This window comes from Plectropomus leopardus, chromosome 21 (assembly GCF_026936395.1).
Source record: "Plectropomus leopardus strain MGB_pleo_1.0 chromosome 21, ASM2693639v1, whole genome shotgun sequence".
In the NCBI taxonomy this organism is placed as follows: Eukaryota; Metazoa; Chordata; class Actinopteri; order Perciformes; family Serranidae; genus Plectropomus; species Plectropomus leopardus.
This window is the reverse complement of record NC_142196.1, coordinates 19,091,864-19,113,661: the sequence shown is the minus strand read 5'-3', so window position 1 is coordinate 19,113,661 and position 21,798 is coordinate 19,091,864. Positions and strand designations below refer to the sequence as shown.

General features: G+C 39.6%; 2 protein-coding genes across 4 annotated transcripts in view; both read right to left on the bottom strand.

Annotated features, from left to right (window-relative positions):
- plxdc2b (plexin domain containing 2b) overlaps positions 1-8,315 on the bottom strand; it is a 120,790-nt gene extending 112,475 nt beyond the window's left edge. The window contains exon 1 of the mRNA XM_088072328.1: positions 8,147-8,315. The gene's annotated coding sequence lies outside the window, so the exon portion shown is untranslated. The remainder of the gene's footprint in view (positions 1-8,146) is intronic.
- Positions 8,316-10,600: 2,285 nt separating this feature from the next.
- malrd1 (MAM and LDL receptor class A domain containing 1) overlaps positions 10,601-21,798 on the bottom strand; it is a 78,180-nt gene continuing 66,982 nt past the window's right edge. For all 3 annotated transcript variants that reach the window (XM_088072125.1, XM_042510908.2, XM_088072126.1), the window contains 6 exons: positions 20,325-20,391; positions 16,016-16,107; positions 15,788-15,884; positions 15,643-15,703; positions 14,094-14,201; positions 10,601-13,996 (listed from right to left, as the gene is read on the bottom strand). In XM_088072125.1, coding sequence (XP_087928251.1) covers positions 13,898-13,996; positions 14,094-14,201; positions 15,643-15,703; positions 15,788-15,884; positions 16,016-16,107; positions 20,325-20,391 — 524 coding nt within the window. In that variant the 3' untranslated portion in view covers positions 10,601-13,897. The remainder of the gene's footprint in view (positions 13,997-14,093; positions 14,202-15,642; positions 15,704-15,787; positions 15,885-16,015; positions 16,108-20,324; positions 20,392-21,798) is intronic.

The following is a 21,798-nucleotide window of genomic DNA, read 5'->3' as shown; positions in this document are numbered from 1 at the left end:
TTGTATGTGCAGGAGAAGAAGCGGAGGAGACAAACACACAAAGCGTTTCTCAGGCTGCCGGGGAGACAGTCGGGATTTTGCCTTGAGATATTAGCTGCGCCGTGTCTGACAAGCAGCTTTTGATTGATGTGGAGGGATGCGTTTGGAGCTTCAGGAGCTGCTGCTGTAGGCCTCCTGTTTGCCAGCAGACAAAAGATGTTCAACATGCTGGACTCATTCCTCACAGAGCTTTGTTTTTTCATTGACCATGAAGGCTGTATTACAGGTTTAGGTTTAATACTTGCTGTTTAGCAGTCAGTATCTAGTTCTGATTTGAGCTGTTTATGTTATTTTACTTATTTTCTCCCTCTTTGAGTGCCCTTATGTTTGTTTTTGGGATTCTCTTTTTCTCTGCAATATATTAACGCCCCTTTCACCTTTACTGCACACACAGGTGATTGAACTGTGAGGGCGCCCTCTTCAGGTGGAAGATTAAAACATTAACCCTTCTGTTTTGTTGACTAGGCTATAGGCTACACTGCTGTATATCACAAAATGATTATAACTGCAATTTAAAACAACAATCAAAGCTCAACATGTAGAAAAGTATTGACATGGTGACATTTCCCTTTTCCACAAACTTGGTAAATGAGCACAAAGCCTTATTATTACAGTAAATATGTCATGTTTTTTTGTTATTTTTACATTTATTGTTATGTTTGGTGTCACCTGATGAAGGTCTAGTTACTAAAACAATGCAACACATTTCTTTCTCTTGCAAGTCAGACAATGTGCAGGAGTTTGCCTGCCAATGTTATACATGTAGTCCAATCACCAGAATAAATGTTGTTATTGTGCATTTCTGCAAACTACAATTATGTTTAATCCATATGTTTCATATGCAAAGAGATTTGTTGAAACCTTATGTTTCTTTACATTTCAGTTTTATGTTGTGACCACTGTGGTTAATGTGTGGTTTGGTCTAGGCACAAAAACCACTTTGTTAAGGATAGTAAAACATCATGTTTTGGTTTAAAGTATACACTTTTGTTAAAAAAGTTCCCACTTTGTTGCTACAAACACAGCTGGAAATATTCCAAAGTGTTCCCGGTTTGGGAACCACAAACACGGCTGAAAATGTCCCAACTGGTGGTTAAAATGACATGGTTTTATCACTACAACCACCGCTGGAAATGTCCCGATGTGTCACTGAAATATACCTGGTTTGATCCCCACAAACACGGCTGGAAATGCCTTGAAGTGCCGTTTAAAGTTCTCGGTTTTATAACCACAAACACAGCTAAAAATGTCTTTGATGTGCCATTAAAAGTATCTGGTTTTGTTGTCACAAATGGAATACATATAAAAAGTACAAATGTATCATATCCATGATTTGCAGAAATGTACAAAGCCAACATTTTCTTTTGCAGCTGAGCTGATGTATGCTTATTTCCTTTTGTTTGTTAAAATTCTTTCGAGAGGTCTGACCTTCCATTACAGCTCCCAAAAATCCAGACACAGAAATGATTTGGAATGTGGAAGAGGAAAAGCTAAATAAAAAGTACAGAGCCAACACCAATCACATACACAGCACATGTCCATTGTATTTAACAGTGTCTTTACAACAAACAGAAAGTGTTGTTTCTTGTAGGGGACCTCTGAAACCTATCTGTTAAAAGTTGTGTTTAGAGGCAAATCTTATAAATCTTATAACATCATCATGTCACAATTTTGCATAAAAGTTTGGGTTTTTTCAACTGTTAAAGGGGGTATGGGGGATCAAAAACAGGAGAAAGGGTTAATGGATAGATGGGAATTTTTACTATTACTTTCTTTGTAATGATGTGGCAAACCCTGATCTAGAGAAGCCATTCGTTCTCTTCACTGGTTGTGTGTTTTCAGTTTTCTCAGCAGCAGCCAGAGAATGTAGAGGGAGAGCTGGGAAACCTCTCATGTGAGGACATTTCTTTTTCTTTTTTTCTTCCTCATTGCTTAGTTTGTGCTCATTTTGCACAGGAAGGATAACTTGGACCACATGCTTGTTCCAATTAAGACACTCGCTGTGGGAATTCAGGAGCTGCACCACAAGTCATGGAAAAGCTTAAAATGGAGAGGAAACTCTTGCATAAAGGACCACTTTTATAATTTACTTGGCTGCACGTTGAAACTATAGTTTTTTATGCTTAATGGATTTTCAAACTTTCTTTAGTGGTCAAAAAAGTAATAAAAGTCTTTAAAATCGAACCTGAGGGCCCAAATATTGTGGGAATGTTTGACAGCACTACAGTCTGGCTCCCAAATGAAAACAGATCAATAAATAGCAATCACTTCACTAGCTTTGTCCGCAATTAGTCATTCTCTTGATTATCTTACAGAGTGGCGACTGCCAATAAAGTCAGTGCAGCCGGGATTTGTTCCTGCACAAAACAGCCACAGTTGCTGCTTTATGCCAGATCCAGGGAAGTGTCTTTGATGGTGCGACATGACCCGAAGATAAGCTTCAGTTTGTCTCTTTTACTTTATTTTATTTACCATTTATGGTAAACAAAGTCAACTATATGTGCTTTTGTTTCTAAAAGGGCAAAGGGAAAGAGACAGCATAGCAAAACAACAACAAAAAAACAGCTTAAATTAATCAAAATTCTAATTAAAAATGTAATTGTAAAAAAATTTAATGTAAATAAAATGTTCTCTAAAATGTTAAATGTTCTCTCCAGTTAAGTTCTTACACGTACTCTAACAACCATCAATCTGCTAAAAAGAATCGACGCTCCTCATGAATGCAGAACTTCCATAAGAATATACACCTTTTTAGGTTTTCCTAAGAATCAGTTGAATAAGTTGCCTGTGGACCCATGGCTATAATACAAACAGGAACTACTAATAGCTAATTCGGCTTATTTTTATCGGTGTCAAAATGTAAACAGATACAGGCGCAAAAGAAAAAACGAAGCTAAAGTTGCAATAACTCACTCCACAGCAACATCAATCATCAAGGTATGTCAAATGTGTTCGTTTTTCGACTTTTGTCGAAATCAACACTCTGAAGGTTGTCAAAGGAACAGTGCGTAAGATTCAAGGAGATTTAGTGGCATCTAGAAGTGATGACTGCAGATTACTTCCAGTGGAAACTTTCCCAGTTAGAATTCCTTCAGTGTGTTTATCCGCAGAGGTCTCTTCCTCTCCAAAACATGACAGCAAGGTGATTAAAGCCAGTAAAAATATTGAAAAAAAGCTGTCTCACATGACAAATCAGTGTTTCTCCAATGCTGTTTAAGGACAGGGTTGAAAATGACAGCCAGCCACCAGCCAAATGCTGGAAAAATATGCAAGTGGCTAACGATGACCAACGCAAAAATCCCAATGGCCAGTGTTTAGTTTGTCCATTTTGGCTTACTGTAGAAACACGGCAGAGCAAAATGGCAATGTCCAAGGACCAAGAACTGCTCTATGTAGATATAAACGGCTCATTCTAAGGCAACAAAAACACAAAGACATTAATATTCAGGTATACTTATTATTCAGTAACATATTTATTATATTTATATTCCATTTTGGCCAATATATCGGCTTAAATCCTTCACACTGCACCTTTAAGGCCAATATCTGTACAAGCACCAAAGTCTTCAGGATGAGGTGTTTAGGGATATGTGAAAACTCCTCACCCAGATTTCAGATGCAGAGGAAGCAAGTGAGTGACATGCTTTTTCTTTCACTTCCTTCTAAAATAGCTCTGGGAAACGTGGCTAAGATCATAAGACTCAAATAAATATCTGCTGTCAGCGCCTGTCCATGATAGTGTCACATCCACTCTCACATAAATCTCAAATCACCCACGCTGTGATTCGATTAACACACACCTCTTGTGCACTCAAAGGGACGTATATCAAACGTCTGTACAGCAAAAACATACAGTCCCGCCCAAACAGACATAAACCATGCCGTCTGATGGCTTTCGCTCATAAAAGGAGACTGTTGTTGACAAATGCAGCACCGTCATTTAAACCATAAAGCATCTTTCAGATCACGCAGTCCAGTATCAGGATGAAACAGGATTTAGTCTTGGGGCTAGGGAAGGATTCTCCATTCAAACACATGCACTTTTACCCCCCCTTCTTTTTTTCTCTCCCTCTCTGCATCTCTTTCCAAGCACTTTAATCATCCCAGCAGTTGAGACTCAGCGGCCACAGCTCCCCATGCAGTCTCCTGCTCTAATCACCTTGTTCCACAACTCCAGCGAAAAGAAGCCAAGCCAGTCCTCAGATGACCACTCTGAAAATCTCTCTCTTTATCCATTTTTTCTCTCAAAGCATCTTCTCTAAACTCTCCTTAAGCCGTTCCTTCACAAACCTTCTGCGACTCCCTCCCTGAGTGACGTAATGATCAGTCGCAGATGCCGTGAACTTTTGCTTGGCTGGAGACCACGCCGCACTCCTCTCCCCAGGGTGACCGTAAAGAGCATCAAAACGTCTGCGATGAAATTAGCAAAATGAGACGGGAGCTACATCAAGGGATTTAGATCTGACGGGTGATGGCAAGTGTAAATTTTCCAAAGAGTGCTCTCGTGTAGATTCGGGTCCCACTTGTTGAGTTGCAGAGCAGCATGTCACCGCAGCATTTATGATGCCTGGCCACTTAATAAACAGAGAACAGAGTGAAGTCATAAACTGAACACACTGAGGAGAACAAGCTCGGCTCTGTTTCTGTCTTTCCATTATAGCATTGCCGATTATTAGCTTTTCCTTCTCGCAATAATATTAACAAGACCTGAAAGAACACAATCATTGAGCCTTGCTTTGAGTGGAAGTTTGGAGAAGGTTAGCTTTCTTCCCTTATTTGGCTTAATTTCTTATAATAATAATAATACTTTTCTACTCTTTCAGGCTTCATACTTCTCCTTCACTTCAGCATCATATCTGTCCGATCTTTTCATTTATGTTTGCCTGTGATCCACGAACCAAGTAGTTGTTGGATGCAAGAATATCACCTGAGTAAATGCTGGCATTGTGTGTTTATGCAAACCACGGATGTGTTACATCTGTATATTTCATTTAACACAGGTATGTCGAAAGTATTTCTTTAAATTTTAATTTTAATGTTGTGACAATGCTGTAGTTAACGTGTGGTTAGGTTTAGGCAAAAAAAAAAAAAACATGTTGAAAACAACTAATTAATAGTTTTTGATGCTATAAACATGGCTGGACATGTCGTCAATGCTGGTTTAAAAACAACTGCTTTTGTCACTACAAAAAAGGCTAAAAATGTCCCAAACAAATAATACCCACTTTTGTTGCTACGAACACAGCTGGACACATCCCAAAAATCACCCTCACCCCTGGTCTGCTGCTGTCTGCAGCCTGGCAGTTGCCTCACCTTGTTGTCACGACATTCACCATCCCCTCTTAATGAGAAACTCAGTACGACTGACTTGGAAACATCATTCATTTATTAAATTTAAAAAAATGGTCATTTTAACAGTGTGCTGGAAAGCCCTCTGAGGCAAATTGTGATTTGTGACATATTAAATAAATATAATTAAATTAAATTGAACTGAACACTAGTTTTTATTGAGTTATGAATACATTTCAAATGAAATCAAACAAAAAAAAGACATATTATAAGATATAAAATGCAGTACAATATTTTTGTACATGTGTCTCTTTTTTCCATGATGGAAAATTTGTAACTAGTCCCTTTTTAAAAATGAAGTCAATAAAGGGATCTGAAAAAGTTCTAAAAGTGCTAGGTTGTAATTGAAAATAAAAGTCGATTCATGGCTCTGCTCTAATGACCACTCTAACAACTTAAATTGGAGGCAGGAGCAATGCAATGAACTGACATTTCAGCAACAACATGCCTCCTCCAGCAGCTGTGATGAAGAATTTTGACATGTGGAAACTACTGAGCTACACTAGCTTTCTTACCAGCAGTCACATATTGATCCAAGTCTGATATGTAATTCATTGTATTTCCAGTTCATGGCAGAATAAATTACTCCACAGCAGTTGTCTGTTGCTACGCAATCATTCTCTAAGGCCTCATTTGTGTATCTCATAAAGCAAACAATAAATAATAAACTTCTCATTAATTCGGCAATTTATTATGATATATTGACTTCTCTGTCAAAGAAACTTAAATCAAGCATCAGTGCTCAATGAGGGAATGGTTTAATTGGTAATTGGCTGTACAAGGCGCATTAAACACTCTTTACAATTTCTTTCAAGTCATAATGAAGCTTTGCTGTTAGACACAGGAAGCAGTTAAGATGCAGATAAAACTCTTTACGACCCCAAAACCCCCATTGATCCAATCAGAAGCAGCTAAGGGACGCCTCCTCTCCTCAGCCTCCACAAGAGGCCTAGACCTGGGGAGTTTGTAGAAGAGCGGTCAGAGGACAGCCTCCTGGGCTGATGGCCATCCACTCTCGCTGAATACAGAAAGAAGTAACAAACATTTTCCTCTGCAGTCAGCCAGAGAGGATGAGAGAAGCAATTCAGAGCTACCATTGCAAAGAAAAGGAGGTGAATTTCACCTTGACCTGACTGGGCTGGTAGGGTAACCTCAGTCTCCAGCTGCAGGCGGAGGAAATTGGGTCTGTGGGCTGTGATAGCAGGTTGACAGCCCAGAAAAGGAAGAGACCTCAGGGGAGTAGTTATGTAAATGAAGAATCAACTGCTTTTGACATAAGTCCTTAAAGACTGTCATTCCTGAGCATTTTCATTACAGGAACCTCTCTGAGTGCTACACAACAAACAAAACAGTGACCTTTAGCTGGACTCTGTGATTAACCAAACTCTGACAACAATAGCTCCGGTGAGAAAAGCTGACTAACGCTGCCTTTACCAACAACAACACAAGGACAAAGGCTGGCGGCGTGTTGCAGCTCTCCTGTGTGCCATTCATTCAACAGCACGAAGCTACCAGAAAAACGTTCGCCCCGGGACAAAAAACATTGATAGCTGCACATTCTCAGTCAGCAGGCCGTCATGTGAGAGGGTGGTATTGTTTGTATGGTGGCATGTTAGTGGAAAAGGTTTTTGTTTAGGCTATTGATTGTAGGTGAGTTGGGTCAAATGTCACAGGGTTGAGCGAAACAAACATTGATGTAGAGGCTGCGAAACGACTTAGTCAGTGTTTTTTTCCCAGAGGGAGACAGAAAGGTGCTGTTCTGTAGGATTGATGGCTTTGCAATTATTAATAATGGTACTATTGATAAAACTATTACAAGAAAACAAAATGACAACTAAAACTGCAGAGCAAAAGTCTGAATTTGTATTATTTCTACATAATCAACTAGACTATTCCTTATTAAAGCAACATTTTGGGGAATATTCTTATTTATTTAAACAATAACAAGCTAGATGGGTTTAAGGTGTTTGAGGAGCTAAATGATTATTCAATACTGTTTTACAAATGCACAAATAAAACGTTAAGTTTTAAGGCTCACATGAAAACGGCATAACAAAGACTGTTTAAAGATTGCAATGCCTGCCTGGACTCGAGAAGACAGATAAATGCTATAAAACCTATAAGATGTAGACAATACAGATGCGGCACTCTGTTTTGGACAATATTTAAGACAAAACACATTTATTAAAAACAAAATACTTCATATTTACTGTCAGTTAGAACTAGTTCATTCTGATCATCAGTAGTTAGTGGTGAAAATCAGCAGAGACCCCACATTACAATATCATGACACAGACGTCTTGATGCAATATTGTTGCGATTTTAAACCTGTTGTGTAAGGCTGAGTATTATGATAACACATATTGTATGTTTCATTACCTTGTTTCAACTGAAAATTATGTCCCCAAGAGACAACTTTGTCACCATTTGTTTTAACTAATAAGTTGTGAATCTGTGAATCAGCCTTTAAAACCAGGAAAAAATAGCACTTATTATGTGACAATGTTCAAAATTTGAGATGATATCGATACAATATAGATATATTGCCCAGCCCTGGTTCTTAATGCAGCAGCTGATTAAGTTCAACAAAGCCTTGGACAACTTTTAAAAATGTAGCCGTTTGTTGTTGTTGTCAATTAATTCATTTTATTAAAAAAAAAACACCCGGCATCAACAGTTAGCTAAGAAAGTATTGGACTAGATAGGTGAAAAGTAATGAATATTGTGTGTGGGTGCTAAATTAGTAACGTTAGCTTACCTGCTGCTATCCGCTCCGGTGTCCTGGGCAGCCGCCTCCGGATCGGTGTCGGGCTCGGAGGCGGCAGGTGAACAGGTGGCTGTCGCTGCCGGGACCGTGGGCCTCTGCCTCGGTGTCATACTGGTGCTGAGGTCCTTTTGGTTGCTGGTCCGGTTCAAGTCCAGGTGGGACAGACAGCTGAACCAGTGACGTTAACGGTTACCGGCTGCTGCTGAGTAATAACGGTTAACGTTCTACTCGCGAGCGTCAAAGCCGTTGACGTTACTCACAGTTAACGTTCTACTCGCGAGCGTCAGAGCCGTTAACGTTACTCACAGTTAATGTTCTACTTGCGAGTGTCAAAGCTGTTAATGTTACTCGCAGTTAACGTTCTACTCGCGAGCGTCAAAGCTGTTAATGTTACTCGCGAGCCGACCGTTGAAAAATGTTGATATTATGTTTTTTCGAAGTAAAATGTCTCCTCTATCACCTTTTTTTCGACCTTTCGTCTTGCTGCTCAGCCATTTTATATCCATGTTTGTTTGGCCTTTACGCCGTCTGGCGCCTATTTTGGCTACAAACCTTTGCACACGTTTCCGCAATCCAAATTCCCACGGTCACCTGACTCACCGTCATCAGAAAACTTTGGGGTTTTTTTGGATATTTTTTTAGATTATAGGCTATAGCACACTATACCGACATATGATTTGTTTTAAAAATGAAAAAACGTAAAATACATAAAAAGGTAGAAACATAAAACAAAAACAATAATAAACATAACATTAAATTGTACCAGGGAGATTTAAAGCATACATATATACCTTATTTGTTTTAATTAGATATCAATTTTCCGATTATTTGAGAGGTTTTAATAGCTTTCTTGTTTGTTGTTATCTTAGAAACACCATGAAGCCAAGCTATCTGTTTCTGTAATGTTAGCATCTGTTACCCTCTGTGACAACTTCACATACATTTCTATGACACGATAAGTTTTTATATGTTAAAACAACTTCCAAAAAGTGAGATTCAAGTCCAAACTCAGTGCTTACCAAAAGAGGTTTCTGCTGTTTGGTTTTGTAGGGCAGAATAGTGTGTCAGAGGAAAAGGCAGCAAGCCAATATAAGGCGAGGGCACAAACAATAAAACAGTGGAGCAGCTCAAAGGCTGAAATTGATCCTGTGGCCCTTTGATAAATCTCTGACCCAGAATCCACCTACAGACTCAGCAAAGACTCCACAGTGATGGAGAACGAGACTAAACAGTAACGACACTGGAGATTGTGTTTATCCACGGTCTGAAAATTAAAGATTCATAACTTGAATTTAAACCAATACGAAGGAACGGGAGTGTGTTTTGATGTGTTTTTGACTAAGTGCAGGCTCTCAGAGCACTCACATGAAACAACAGATTTACTCTGACATCTATTATAAATGAGATGGAGACTCCAACTACCTCAGTAGTACCTCTATTTATAAAAACAGGCCAAAGAAAGGAAAACAACTTGTTTCTGTTCCCAATTATAGACTTTGACAATCTATTGATGTTTAATAAAACACCAGTAATCACAAAAGTCTTTTCACAGCAAGCATTTTGAGTTAAACTATCATAATGCAAATCACAGGTGTTCCTGATAACAATGAAGACTCAGCTCAAGTTCAGCTAACATTGAAACCTGCAACTGCATTACTTTTCTTGCGCTGCTTTCAGACAGCTTTCACAAGCTTTTAACCCTTTGAATCCTAAACAAATTGGTGCAATTTCTTTTAAAAACAAGGGGAAAAAGGCAATAAGCAACTTGGTAAGAAATGATCCACAAATTGCAAAAAAGGAATAGATTTAGAAAATGATTTTGAAATGGAAAAATGTCTAGACTAACAATAAAAAAAACCTACAGAAAAAGTATTTATAATAAGCATAATTACATATTTAAAATTATGTTACAAAATTATGCTACACTTTTTCAAAGCCTTGTTAACCCTAGGTTTTTTCTATTTCTTTTTTTTTTATTTTTCATTTGTTTGTTGTTTTTACTAATTTCTTGCTTATATTTGGGTAATTTCTTCTTTTGTTGCTCAGTGTCCTCTTCCCGTGAATTTGAAAGAATTCAGACCAGTTTGCTCAGGTTTCAAAGAGTCAGCCCTTTTATTTACGTTAATTTCGGGGGGTCAGTGTAGTTTTATAAATATTGGAATATAAAGGTGGAGAAATGGACAGATAAACAAGTGAATGTAAGATTTAGCAACGTGCACTGCAATGCTGGGAAGACGGACCAAGTTTGTGCACATCCAGGTGAAAATATTGAGGTGCAAGACAAAGCATACTTCACTGCAGGTTACAAAGGAAGTCTGCACACTGTAGGCTCCAAATAAATAGTTTATTTCTTTTTTCTTTTAAGGCTTTAAAGGAAAAGAAAAATAAACTATTTATGTGTTCAGACTTCCATTGCAATGTTGGGCTCATAATTAGGGAATAAAATACCAATCACATCAAGATTTTATTGGTTTCAGACATCAGTTTAATACCATGACGTAGCAAATATCTTAAAAATCCAATTAAGAACAACAACAGAAGATAATGTATTGAAGACATTATTTATGCAGCAACATCCTATAATTGCATCGGCTAACGTGATTTTGAAGGAATGGTTAGACATTTTGGGAAAATCATTTATTCGTTTTCTGCCAAGAGCTAGAAGATCGATAATACTCTCGTGTCTGTGTGGTAAATAAAAAGTGAGAGTTTTGGAGATGCTGCTGGTTATCTTTTGGACAGAGTCTGTCCAGTCGTCTTTATGCTGAGCAGGTGGCTGCTGGCTGTTCAGTTTATATGTGACAAACAGAAAAGTAAATTGTGATCTTCTTAAATGACTCTTGGCAAGAAGAAGAATGAGTCCATCTCCAAACCTGAAATATTGTCACTTCTTATTTATTTATTTATTTATTTGAGGGTAAGAGTGAGCTGCCAATCTAAATTGATGCTCTATTTAAAGGAACAGTTCACCCTGAAATGAACATTTTTCCTCTTGCCTGTAATGCTATTAATTTGTCGAGATTGTTTTGGTGTGAGCTGTTAAGTGCTGCAACCTTAAAGATGTCTGCTGTCTGATGCACTACAGATCAAAGTTGAGCTGGTCTCATCTTTTTTTCAGCGCTTCGATGATGCGAAGGTGGCGAAATATGAAGCTAAAACTTGGCTCAGACATTGATTTTAGGCATTGCTATGTTTTTTGATCGACTGCAAACTTTAGATGATGTTCAGTCGAGGCTCTTGCAGGTAGCAGACACTCACATGGTCACGCTGTTGCTGTGTTGCTGGTAGTGTGAACACAGCATTAAAAGTTGGCTCACGAGTTGCACCCAGTGCTGGACCTTTCGTTTTCTAGGCTGTTATAGATGCAGCGTGTATCCTGGCCCTGACCGAGCCACGATTTCTGGAAACAGACATTACTGTTGAGTTTTTCAGACTTTTTTTTTCTGTTTTTGAGCACTTAAGACCAAATGCTATCTCATTCCCTTATAGTGGAGAAAAGGCAGATATTTCTATGGCCAATATCTCCAACACTCAAACAGCACTATAGGTAAGAGGAAAAATATGCATTTTTTTTAAAATTTTGAGGTGAACTATCCGTTTAACATATCTCACCATACAGAATATGGCCTGAACATGTAAATCATCGTACTGACGGTCAAATATGAGAAGGCCGTAACTGATGGCATGTGTGATGTGATACAGCTGAGCGCATGACTTAAGACTGGTCATATTTATAACTGACTGGTTTAACTGTGCTGTTTATGGTCCATCTGCTCGGTGCTGGTTGATACAGAGACTTGGAGACTCGGTTCATGCAACATACAAAGCAGCCACAGGACGCTGACTTGTAATGGATTTTAATTTGCAAATAAAACAGGGGCAAACTATTTTATTTGGACTAGTGGGGATTAAAAAGGATCGCTAATGAAGTCAGGACTCCATTTGGAAGCTCTGTGTGTTCAGCGGACTCTTTCAGATGCAATGAGCTGGATGTTTTCTGCTTCTGCCAGCACTAAAGAAAACCTTTAATCACCATGCACAAGGCACTCACAACCTTTCCAAGTTACAACATAAACTGCTACACTAGCTGTACTAAGTGGACAAAATGGCTAAGTGTGGTTTTTGTTTTTTTTTGGATTTGTGCTGATGCTCATTTTATTGTTCATTGCTGGATATTAAAATGTCTTCTCCTGAAAATGGTTATTTTTACGGTCTCCCATATATCTTGGACTATTTAAAAGAAAGTCTGACATTATTCTCTTTTGACGGGAGTGAGATGAGAAGTTTGATATGAACGAATGTCCATAAAGTTACAGCTCGTAACTGATGATCTTATCTTAGCATACAGAGTGGAAAAACTGGGAAATATAAAGTGTTTCCGGGCAAGAAATACAACTTGTTGTTTTTAGGGGGGCTGCCAATTGTCAAATTTGCCAAAATTCCTACGACCCTTAATCTAAAACATGTCCCACTGGACCGAAAGCCCATTTAGCCAAGAGCCCATTATCCCAAAAACAAACACCCATTGCTCCAAAATCCTGTTTCTATGAAAATACACATTCTCTGCAGTTAGACAGATCACCAGGGAAAAAATGCATTTAACTTTTCTTTTAAGTACAGATATGTCACATTTGTCAACAGCTTTATGGTATATGTGTGGTTAGGCTTGGGCACAAAATCCATTTAGGGTGTTGTTAGGAAAATATTGTGTTTTGGCTTAAAACATCCGAGTTTGGTGACAAGTTCAGGTCTGAGAAAACACCAGAGTTTAGTGGCTCAAACACCACAAAGGGTCAATAAAAACATCCAGGAAATGTGGCTCAAAGGGCGATGGGAAACACTTGCAAAGGCAGGGTGGGTAAAAACAGCTGGGATGAGTGGCGCAACAGCCGCTGGGAAACTGAAAGTAACTGCACAGAGTGTGTATTTCTGGAGAAACAGGACATTGGAGCAATTTTCGTTTCTTTTGAGATAACACGTTGTCAGATAAATGAGCTTTTGGTCCAGTGGGACATTTTTTTGGAATAATGGGGCTTTGGCTGACTTCCTGCTGCTGCTTCATATTTACAATACTGATAGGACAGCGGTATTTATCTATAATTTCCTAAAAATGTTAACCATCATCTCAAAAGTTTGTACCCTCTGAAACATCTGCGTTTGCAGTTGTTCCAGTTCTCAAAGAGCAGGGGTCTCATTTTGACAATTTTCTTCTGTCTCCAAAATGTTTGTACATATGGGCCAGAGTTTACATACAGGTGCGCTTGTTCTCCCGTCAAGTTTGTATTTAGAGATCGTAACTTTTGTGTGGAACGTGGCATACAGGTCTTTCAGGCCTTGTTTTTTTTACCAATGCAATAGTTAAATGAGACCCAGAAGCTCTGGCAGATAAGTCTGCATCTCTATTCACCTCTTAAAGTGTTTTAAAAACCGAATTTATTTCTATTTATATGGATAAAATTTGTCTTAAACTCAGCACTCATGAGTTAGTGTGCAGCACTTTTACCTTTTATTTTCGTACTACGTGCCAAATGGGTGGCTGGATACTATATCATTTTTTGAAGCAGTGCATTAGAATTGACATTCGAATTTCTCGTTGCACAATATCTAAACTTTTCTTTCAACGTTTTGCATCGTTTCCGCCCCTACTTGGCACCTCAGCAGGACAAGACAAACTCATCAAGTATGTGCACACACTGTTTGACCCCGAACAACTGCAGAGTCAATATGTAAAGTCCATTGTCTTTATGCTTCAGAGCTTCTGTAGTCAGCACTATTAGCATCAGGGGGGTAATTGTACAGCGGGTTGGCGAACGACAGCTTGGCATCTTTCCAGGCTGAGCCCTGTTGTGGACACAGAGACACATCAAGTACATCACATCACCGACTCCTGCACAGCTGATTGGGGTGAAGCCCCAAAGGCTGAGCAGAGACACCTTACCTCCACCTCCCTCCTCCAGGGGTAGACACTGATGGAGAGCCCCTGACCATCACTCCTGCTGGGGTTAACTCTGGGACAACAGCATGACCTCTCATGCAGGGATGGAAGCTGAGGGAAAGACAATCATGTACACTGGCTTAAAATTGGATGAGCCTTAATGTGCGAGAGCGCATGAAATGCAGGCGCAATTAAAATCAAATTGACCTGTTATGCGTCCATAATTACACCTCTAACCTCCATAAAACATTTCATAATTTTCCAGAGGTGGAACGATCACGCAGAGTGTTTCCGCTGTGTCGTTAAAAACAAGTGCTGAAGCGGATCAGTCTGTGCTTTAGAGATACTAGTTCACACCTACACCTCTCTATTTATAGCTGCGTCCTCACTGGCAGCCACATGAAAACAAACATGTACAGACATACCAACAAAGATATAGAACATACTGTGTGTGTCTCTTATAATGGGAGAGCAATCTACTGTGGAAATATCACGTGTTGTTCACTGTGAAGATAACATTATCACGGGAATACTGCATCATGAAAACACACACACACGCACACACACTCAAACAGCACCATTAAATCCACGATGATCTCCATCATCAGAGTCATGATGGCTGTGGCTCTTAACATCCCTCTCACGTGTCTGACTGCATGACACTCGCTGCACACCCACACAGATAAAAACGTGTGTGTGCTCGGACACACAGCTCACTTATTTAGTCAATTTTAGAAACACACACACACACACACACACACACACACTCTTCAACACACACATGCAAAATGGATTAGCTGTGATTGTTTCAACTTTGTGCTACGATCTTTTTCAGTCTGAGCAAGAAAAGAAACGAAGCATTCTGTAGGTGGACACAATAATAACAACACCTGTTCGGTGGTGGACTGTAGCTACGTACATCTACTCCAGTGGTGTACTTAAGTGTGACTTTGAGGTACTTGTACTTGAACAGCTCCATTTTATACTGCACAGCAGCAAATGCTTTAACTTTACGGACAATTTGCGGATAAAAATGTACAAATGACTTGTAATGCAAAATCGTTATAAGAGAGCACTGGTGTGCTTACTCAGGTAAAGAATGTGAGAACTTCTTCCACCTCTGCACCTGTGTAATGTAATCCAGTCCAAAAGCCCCGCAAAGCCTCTTACAATGTTATATTTTTGTAAGACTGCATCAGACAGCTGTTAATTAAACTGGGTATTTTTGGTGTTAAGCTTGAGGTGTTGCATTTGATCAGATTTTATGGTTCAGTTATTGTGTCTGTCTGCTGTTTAAGCCACAGTGTGTGTATATAAATCACACACAGAAGCACAAATATCCACATAAACCGCAAAATCAATAACCTTAAATCAAAAATGTGATCGTGCAGAAAGGCTGGGCGATCACCCTCTGACCTCCTGAAATGTTAGACCCACTTATTGAATTAATGTGCGGTGAATGGTGGAAAAAATGAGATTTGTATAGCTGAGAAACCAAATGTTGCCCGAACTGAATTTGCTGATGATTGATTAGACATTTCTGTGCGCTGACCTCTGTTCTGCAGTCAAAGGCTGGGTTATCCATCACTCCGTAGTCCATCGGGTTGGGCTTTCTGTGGAGCCAGCAAGAAAAATGCACTCATCATTAACATCATCATCACTGGCAAAAAGCAGCCGTGATTGTAGCCAAAACTCACATTAAGCAGCATTTTTTCTTGCAAAAAGCCAGAGTGCAGACAGCGACTCCGGCCACAAGCAACAGCAGTCCGATGGCGATGCCAACATACACAGCGTCTAAACAAGAAGGAGGTGCATTTGAATACTTTTTAATAAACTGCAGAAACATTGGCGGGGTATGTAAGGACACAGTAAATAAATTAAGGTAAGACAGTTTAATAGAATGGGGAGGTGCGTGTCTCTACTACCCATCTGTGTGTCCTCAGGTTTGGGGGTCGAGGTGGAGAGAGATGGTTTCTCCTTCACATGGCAGCGGTTGCCTGTCCATCCTGGATGACACCTGCGATCAGGGACAAAGAATTAGTACAAAGTTATGACGCTCTCTCATCAGACTGCAGGTCCTGTGGTCCAGTCGCAAACCATTTTCATATTTTCTGGAATTGTCCCTTTGTGGCTACATTTTGGAGACATGTACACACAAGCAATTTTTAAGATGAAAAGCTGTTTTATCAGGGTGCCGGGTGGCTCAGTGGATAGAGCAGGTGCCCCATGTATAAAGGCTGTGTCCTCCCTGCACAGGCCGCGGGTTTGACTCCAGCCTCAGCCCTTTGCTGCATGTCACCCTCTCTCTCTCTCTCTCCCTTTCACACTTGTGCTATCCTATCAATTAAAGGCAAAAACGCCCCAAAAATATCTTTTGAAAATCAGTTTTAACTTTAAAATCATGTACCCCGGTGATCTACAAGAGCTTCAGTGTGTAAAGCAAGATAAATACTTGTTGAGAGTGTTGTTGGTGACTTCTACCAGAAAATGGCTGAAAAAAGATAAACCAACTTTAAATTAGTGGATCGACTTAATAACAATATGTCACAGTGGAGAGAATTACATTTAAGCTAAGAACCCAAACTGATCCTTTTATGAAATTTGGTCAAAATGGCTTAAACATGTTAACTAAAGGGCCTGATTTTGTATTGTGGTAATTTGCAGAAGTTTTTTCTCCAAAGTGCAGCAGGTTGATTAAAATGTGTAAGTATATGGATGTTCTCTTTTGCATGTGTAAATGTATATATACAGTATAAGTATGTGTGTATATGCGTCATGTGTGCAGGCATGTTTCTATATACAAATGTGTGTATGTATATTTGTGCAGACTTTGCATCAATATAAGCACGATCTTATAACCTAATAAAAAGTAAATAACAACAACAACAAATCAAATAAATTGTATCTGTATTTTCCTCCGTGACATAAATATCTAAGGATAGAAATCTGTAACTAGTTCCAGCTGAAAACTGGAACTCCAAATCATCCAATTCATCGAAATTGTTCCCCTCTGAGGTAATCAGTTCCTTTTATTGATGCTGGCATGTTTCTTGGACAGTCGCAAACTGCAAAACAATGATGTCAAACTCATGCTGGAAACTTGCAACAAGAACAGGCTGTGGTGATGAGGAAGAAAAGGTCCTACCCTTATAATAACATTTGCACCACACAGGCAGACTTAGCAGATTTTTTCTTTATAAAATAATAATAAAACATTTGTGCTGACACTAAAAAATGTGAAGGCTTACTTTTTTCCCCACAACGTGAGCAGAAATCAATAAGGGAATAATGAAGAACCAGACAGATAAGCGGAATCAGTAATAGCATTGGTGTCAAAAATATCTTATCAGTTCCCATCCTTATAAATATGTGGTTGTGTGCATATTTTTTTCAAATAAGCTGAGCTACATCACAATCTTTCCATGTCCCTGCAGTACCTCTCGTTGGGAATCATTTTTTTTCACACATTGTCGGTTTTGTTTTCATAATGGGATATGTTGACAATAAGAAAAATATAGACTAACACTGTCCTTATCCTTATCTTAAATATGAGTAAAATGATAAAAGTGAAACTAAATAATATACTGCAATATATAAAGATTAAATCACAATTGCTATTACCCTAGTACACATACACCCTGATTCTCTCACATTTAAAAAACAAAACAAACATTATCTTGACAAATGGTGAAGATTTATCTGCTGGATATTCAGCATGGAAACACACACTAATAGCAAAAAGTTTGGCCCGTCTGGTGAGCTGCATCTCTGGGAAAGAAGTTCCTTCCCAAATGAAGACTCTTCTCCAAGTCAACATCTGTTCAGTATCAGCCTGATTTCTGCGCAACACTGAGCTTCTAATGCGAAACACACAGCTCTCCGCGAAGCCAGACTGTGTCATTATCATTCAGAGGGGTTCAGGGTACATATTGTGTGACGGTCTGGTCCATGGCAGTGGGACGTCCCTGGCTGGGTTCCCAGGTGGATCCTGCTCAGCAGAGTGGGGGAACGTGATGCAAATACTGAGCCAGAGGTGCCCTCCAATGCTGGCCTCGGGTTCTGCTACAGCAGGGCTGTTATCAATGCTGGACCAGCTACAGGAGCGCCATACCACACTGTGCAGTGAATGACAGCGGTACAGTCCCGTTACATAATGACAGGAGGCAGTGGCGGCGGCGCTGCAATGGGGAATGTTGGACAGGGGGATGAATAAAAAGTGGAATCAAACAGAGGGAGGCTAAAGGAGACAATAAGAGCGAGGGCCCAGAGAAATATCTTCACCCTGTAGAAACACAACTTTTTGAAGTCGAGCTAAAATCACTTTAATTCACCTTTTTGCGGTCAAAAACAAATGTCAGAGTCTGATTGACAGCAGCTCTCGGGCTTAGCTCTTGTACCAACTGCAGGGTAATATAAGACAGGCAGTGGCTGTGTCCATGCACCCAATATGTGCACTGTTGTTCAAATATTTTTTTTTGTAAATAAACAGTAGTATGCATCTTTTCGGATGCATTAAGCTGTTATCACCGTGCCACTTCATGAGAGCCTCCTTGCTAATCAGAGACATGTAACCCTGGTAAACTACGCCAACCTAAGCTCTAATGGCATCCGCAAGCATGATGACACTCTTCTTTTTATCACATCTGTAGGAAAACATGATGTGTTTTGATAGAAAATGCAAACAGCAGGTGAACTCGCTGTGTGGGAGTGTATGTCGCAGGCAGCTTCATTGACATTTAACGCTTAGCAGGTATAATGTTTATGTGTGTACCAAATTCAATCCCTGGCCAAAAAAGCCATACTATGTTGTATCCATAACTGAAACGCAACAATCATGTAATGTGTCATCCGTCTGTAATAGTGCCCCTGCATTTTTTGGCACCTCCATGTTGGCCTCATTTTTCAGCCCTGGAGGTTGCTACTTGCTTATTAATGACGTCACAGAGCTGTCTTGGTTGCTATCAGCTGTTCTGAATGTTGTTGTCACTGCTGCATTGCACTGTGGGATATTTATGCCGGTGTATTGTCAAGTGTTTGCCTACTGCAAAATTTCACCAGAAATAGTTTGCAGATCACACAAAATAAGGTTCACACAAAGGATTCGTATTTTCTAAACACTCTCATATACTTCTTCTGTTTAGTAAACAGCATGTTAGTATGAGATTTCGGACGCGGTGTGTGTGTTGTTAACTCTGATATTGAAGAGTAAGGCTGGCTCCAGTATCTAGCAGACCAAAGTGATTTTTGCAGTGTTAAATCCTGTTAAATGTGATGCAACTGAGCAGCTAATTAGCTATTTACCTGCTTGTTGAAGCGTAAGTGCAGGAAATCAAGGAGTTGATGTTTTGACTGGCTGCGTGGAAACAGTCTCTATGTAGGCTAACTACATTTTGACATATAATGCAAAGATTGATGAAGAAAAAGAACCAAAAAACTTTTTCTCACCTTCTGGTATGGCATTTTTTTTCAAAGAGGAGCACAGCAAGTGGTTTGTTATACCAGAAAAAAAAACTTGCAATTCAATTACAGTTGTTCCCTGTTCCAGCATTTTCAGTGGGATTGCATTTCCAATAATATGACACTCTGATTGCACTGCGGACAGTTTGTTATGTGAACTGCTGCACAAATCGCATCCAGTCTGTGGAAAAAGCAACCTTCTGACACGAAGACGGAGAAATGTGGATCTTTCGGAGACGATTCAGTGGCTCGTAATGATGTTAGCAGATCCAGCAGAAAGTCTCATAATTGCATTCTTACTTTTATAATGAAATATCTCATTGCAGACATTCCAAGCTGCTGATGCAGACAAATAGATTCATAAGCTTTCTCAAAAACCTCCAACTGATCATAGTGTCTGTCTGGTTTTTTTGTGGTCTACCCACTAAGACCACTGGTAGCGGGGGCCGTGTTTAAATATTGACCAGGAGAATCCATCAGAGATTCTCAGGAAAACACTGTGCTGGTGGATAAATGAAGGCAGAACCACCCTGGTTAAGCTGTAGGGGATAAGCAGATTCCCACATGCTTCATGGAGCGTGTCTTTTCCAGGGAAAGACACAAGACTGATGGGATTTCCATGTTTTAAGTCTCACAAAGAGAGATAAAGGATGGGAGGAGTGGAAAGAGCAGACATGATACTCATCTTTGTTTGTGTGTGTTCATGAGTGTGACAGATTGTGTAGCTGTGTGCTTAAGAATGTGTGTTTATCCGTGAGAGGGTGAAGTTCAACTTACATGCAAACGGGCCCGTGTTTCTCCACAATGCAGGAGCCGCGATCCAGGCAGTACAGCCGAGGACAAACTGAAAATCACACAAAAGAAAGTCACTGCTGAATATCGTACAACTAGAATATACACCTTACAGTTAACATGAATGATTGACATGAATTCTTGAGTTATAGCCAAAAACATGTTTTGTGAGGTCACAGTAACGTCAACCTTTGACCTTCAACCACCAAAATTTCTTCAGTTCTTAGACAAGGCATTCACAAAAATGACAAATGATAAAACTGACAAGGTCACAGTGACTTCAGCCTATGAAAAACAAACACAGCAACGGATCTTGCTTGAAAACATTGAAGTTTTGTTGCGATCGTGACAACAGCCGTCCTTTAACCTCTCTCACTGTGCGACGCAGGACCACTGTTTTAGAGCCACGACCAAGATATCCCCACATTTCTGCCACAATTTTTATCTTTCGTCTGAGACAGCCCAAAATCGCAGTGTGTATGTGGCTTAAAATGACACATGTCGCTGCTTTGACATCAAAACATGAAATCTGTGAATTATGTTGCCAGGGGAAACAGTGTGCTGTTGAACATCATCCATTGACCTCTGCAGAAAGCATGAGCGTGTGCATGAAACCAGCCTCTTTTTCTTCTTTCATGCTGAACATCTGATGAGGAATATTTTTCCCCCCGCAGGTTGTGTGAGGGTTATCAGGGTTGCCTGTTAAATAAAAATCATGTTTGAAACCCCGAAGTGCTGTGCAGCCTTGATAAAGTAGCTTTGGCTTGGCAGTGAACGCAGGGTAAATGTGAGGTTTGGTCTTATTCCTGAAAACGGAGGAAGGCAGAGGTTTTAATGGATTTTGGCAGCTCGCAGTAACTGTTGAGGTGTGCTTTGAAGACTAAACAGCCAGACTTGAAAATATCCTGGGAGTCACTGCTCGGGCTGGAAATGAGCAGACATGAACTAAGTTTTGGCAACGCTTGACTCAAAACTGACTGATGACTCATGAGAGTATGATACAGAGAAAAGAAGAAGGTATGCATTAAATTAAATAGCAAAATGCATGCATTTTAAATAATCTTGATTTTTACAAACCAACAGATGGAGGAAAGACAGCGAGTCATCCAGCTTAAAGACATTATTTACTGTCATGAAGAACCATATTTAAACTAAATGTCACAATTCATCATAGTATTAAAATAATATAAAGTGAAAGCCACTATAAATCTAAATCTAAAAAAAGGATATAATCAAAGGTGAAATGCAAAAACGGACAAACAAGGGTATCATCTCTTAGACCAGAGTGCCTCTTGTGACATATCTGAATTTTAAGGTCGAAGAATAATAAAATTAATCACGCTTAAAGCTGAGGTAGGCAGTTTAATATTGGCATCAAAAATCCCAAAATAGTTGTTTAACATATTGAAATTTAAGTGGTCCGAGAGAAAGCTAGACTTCCGCACCTCCTCTTGGCTGT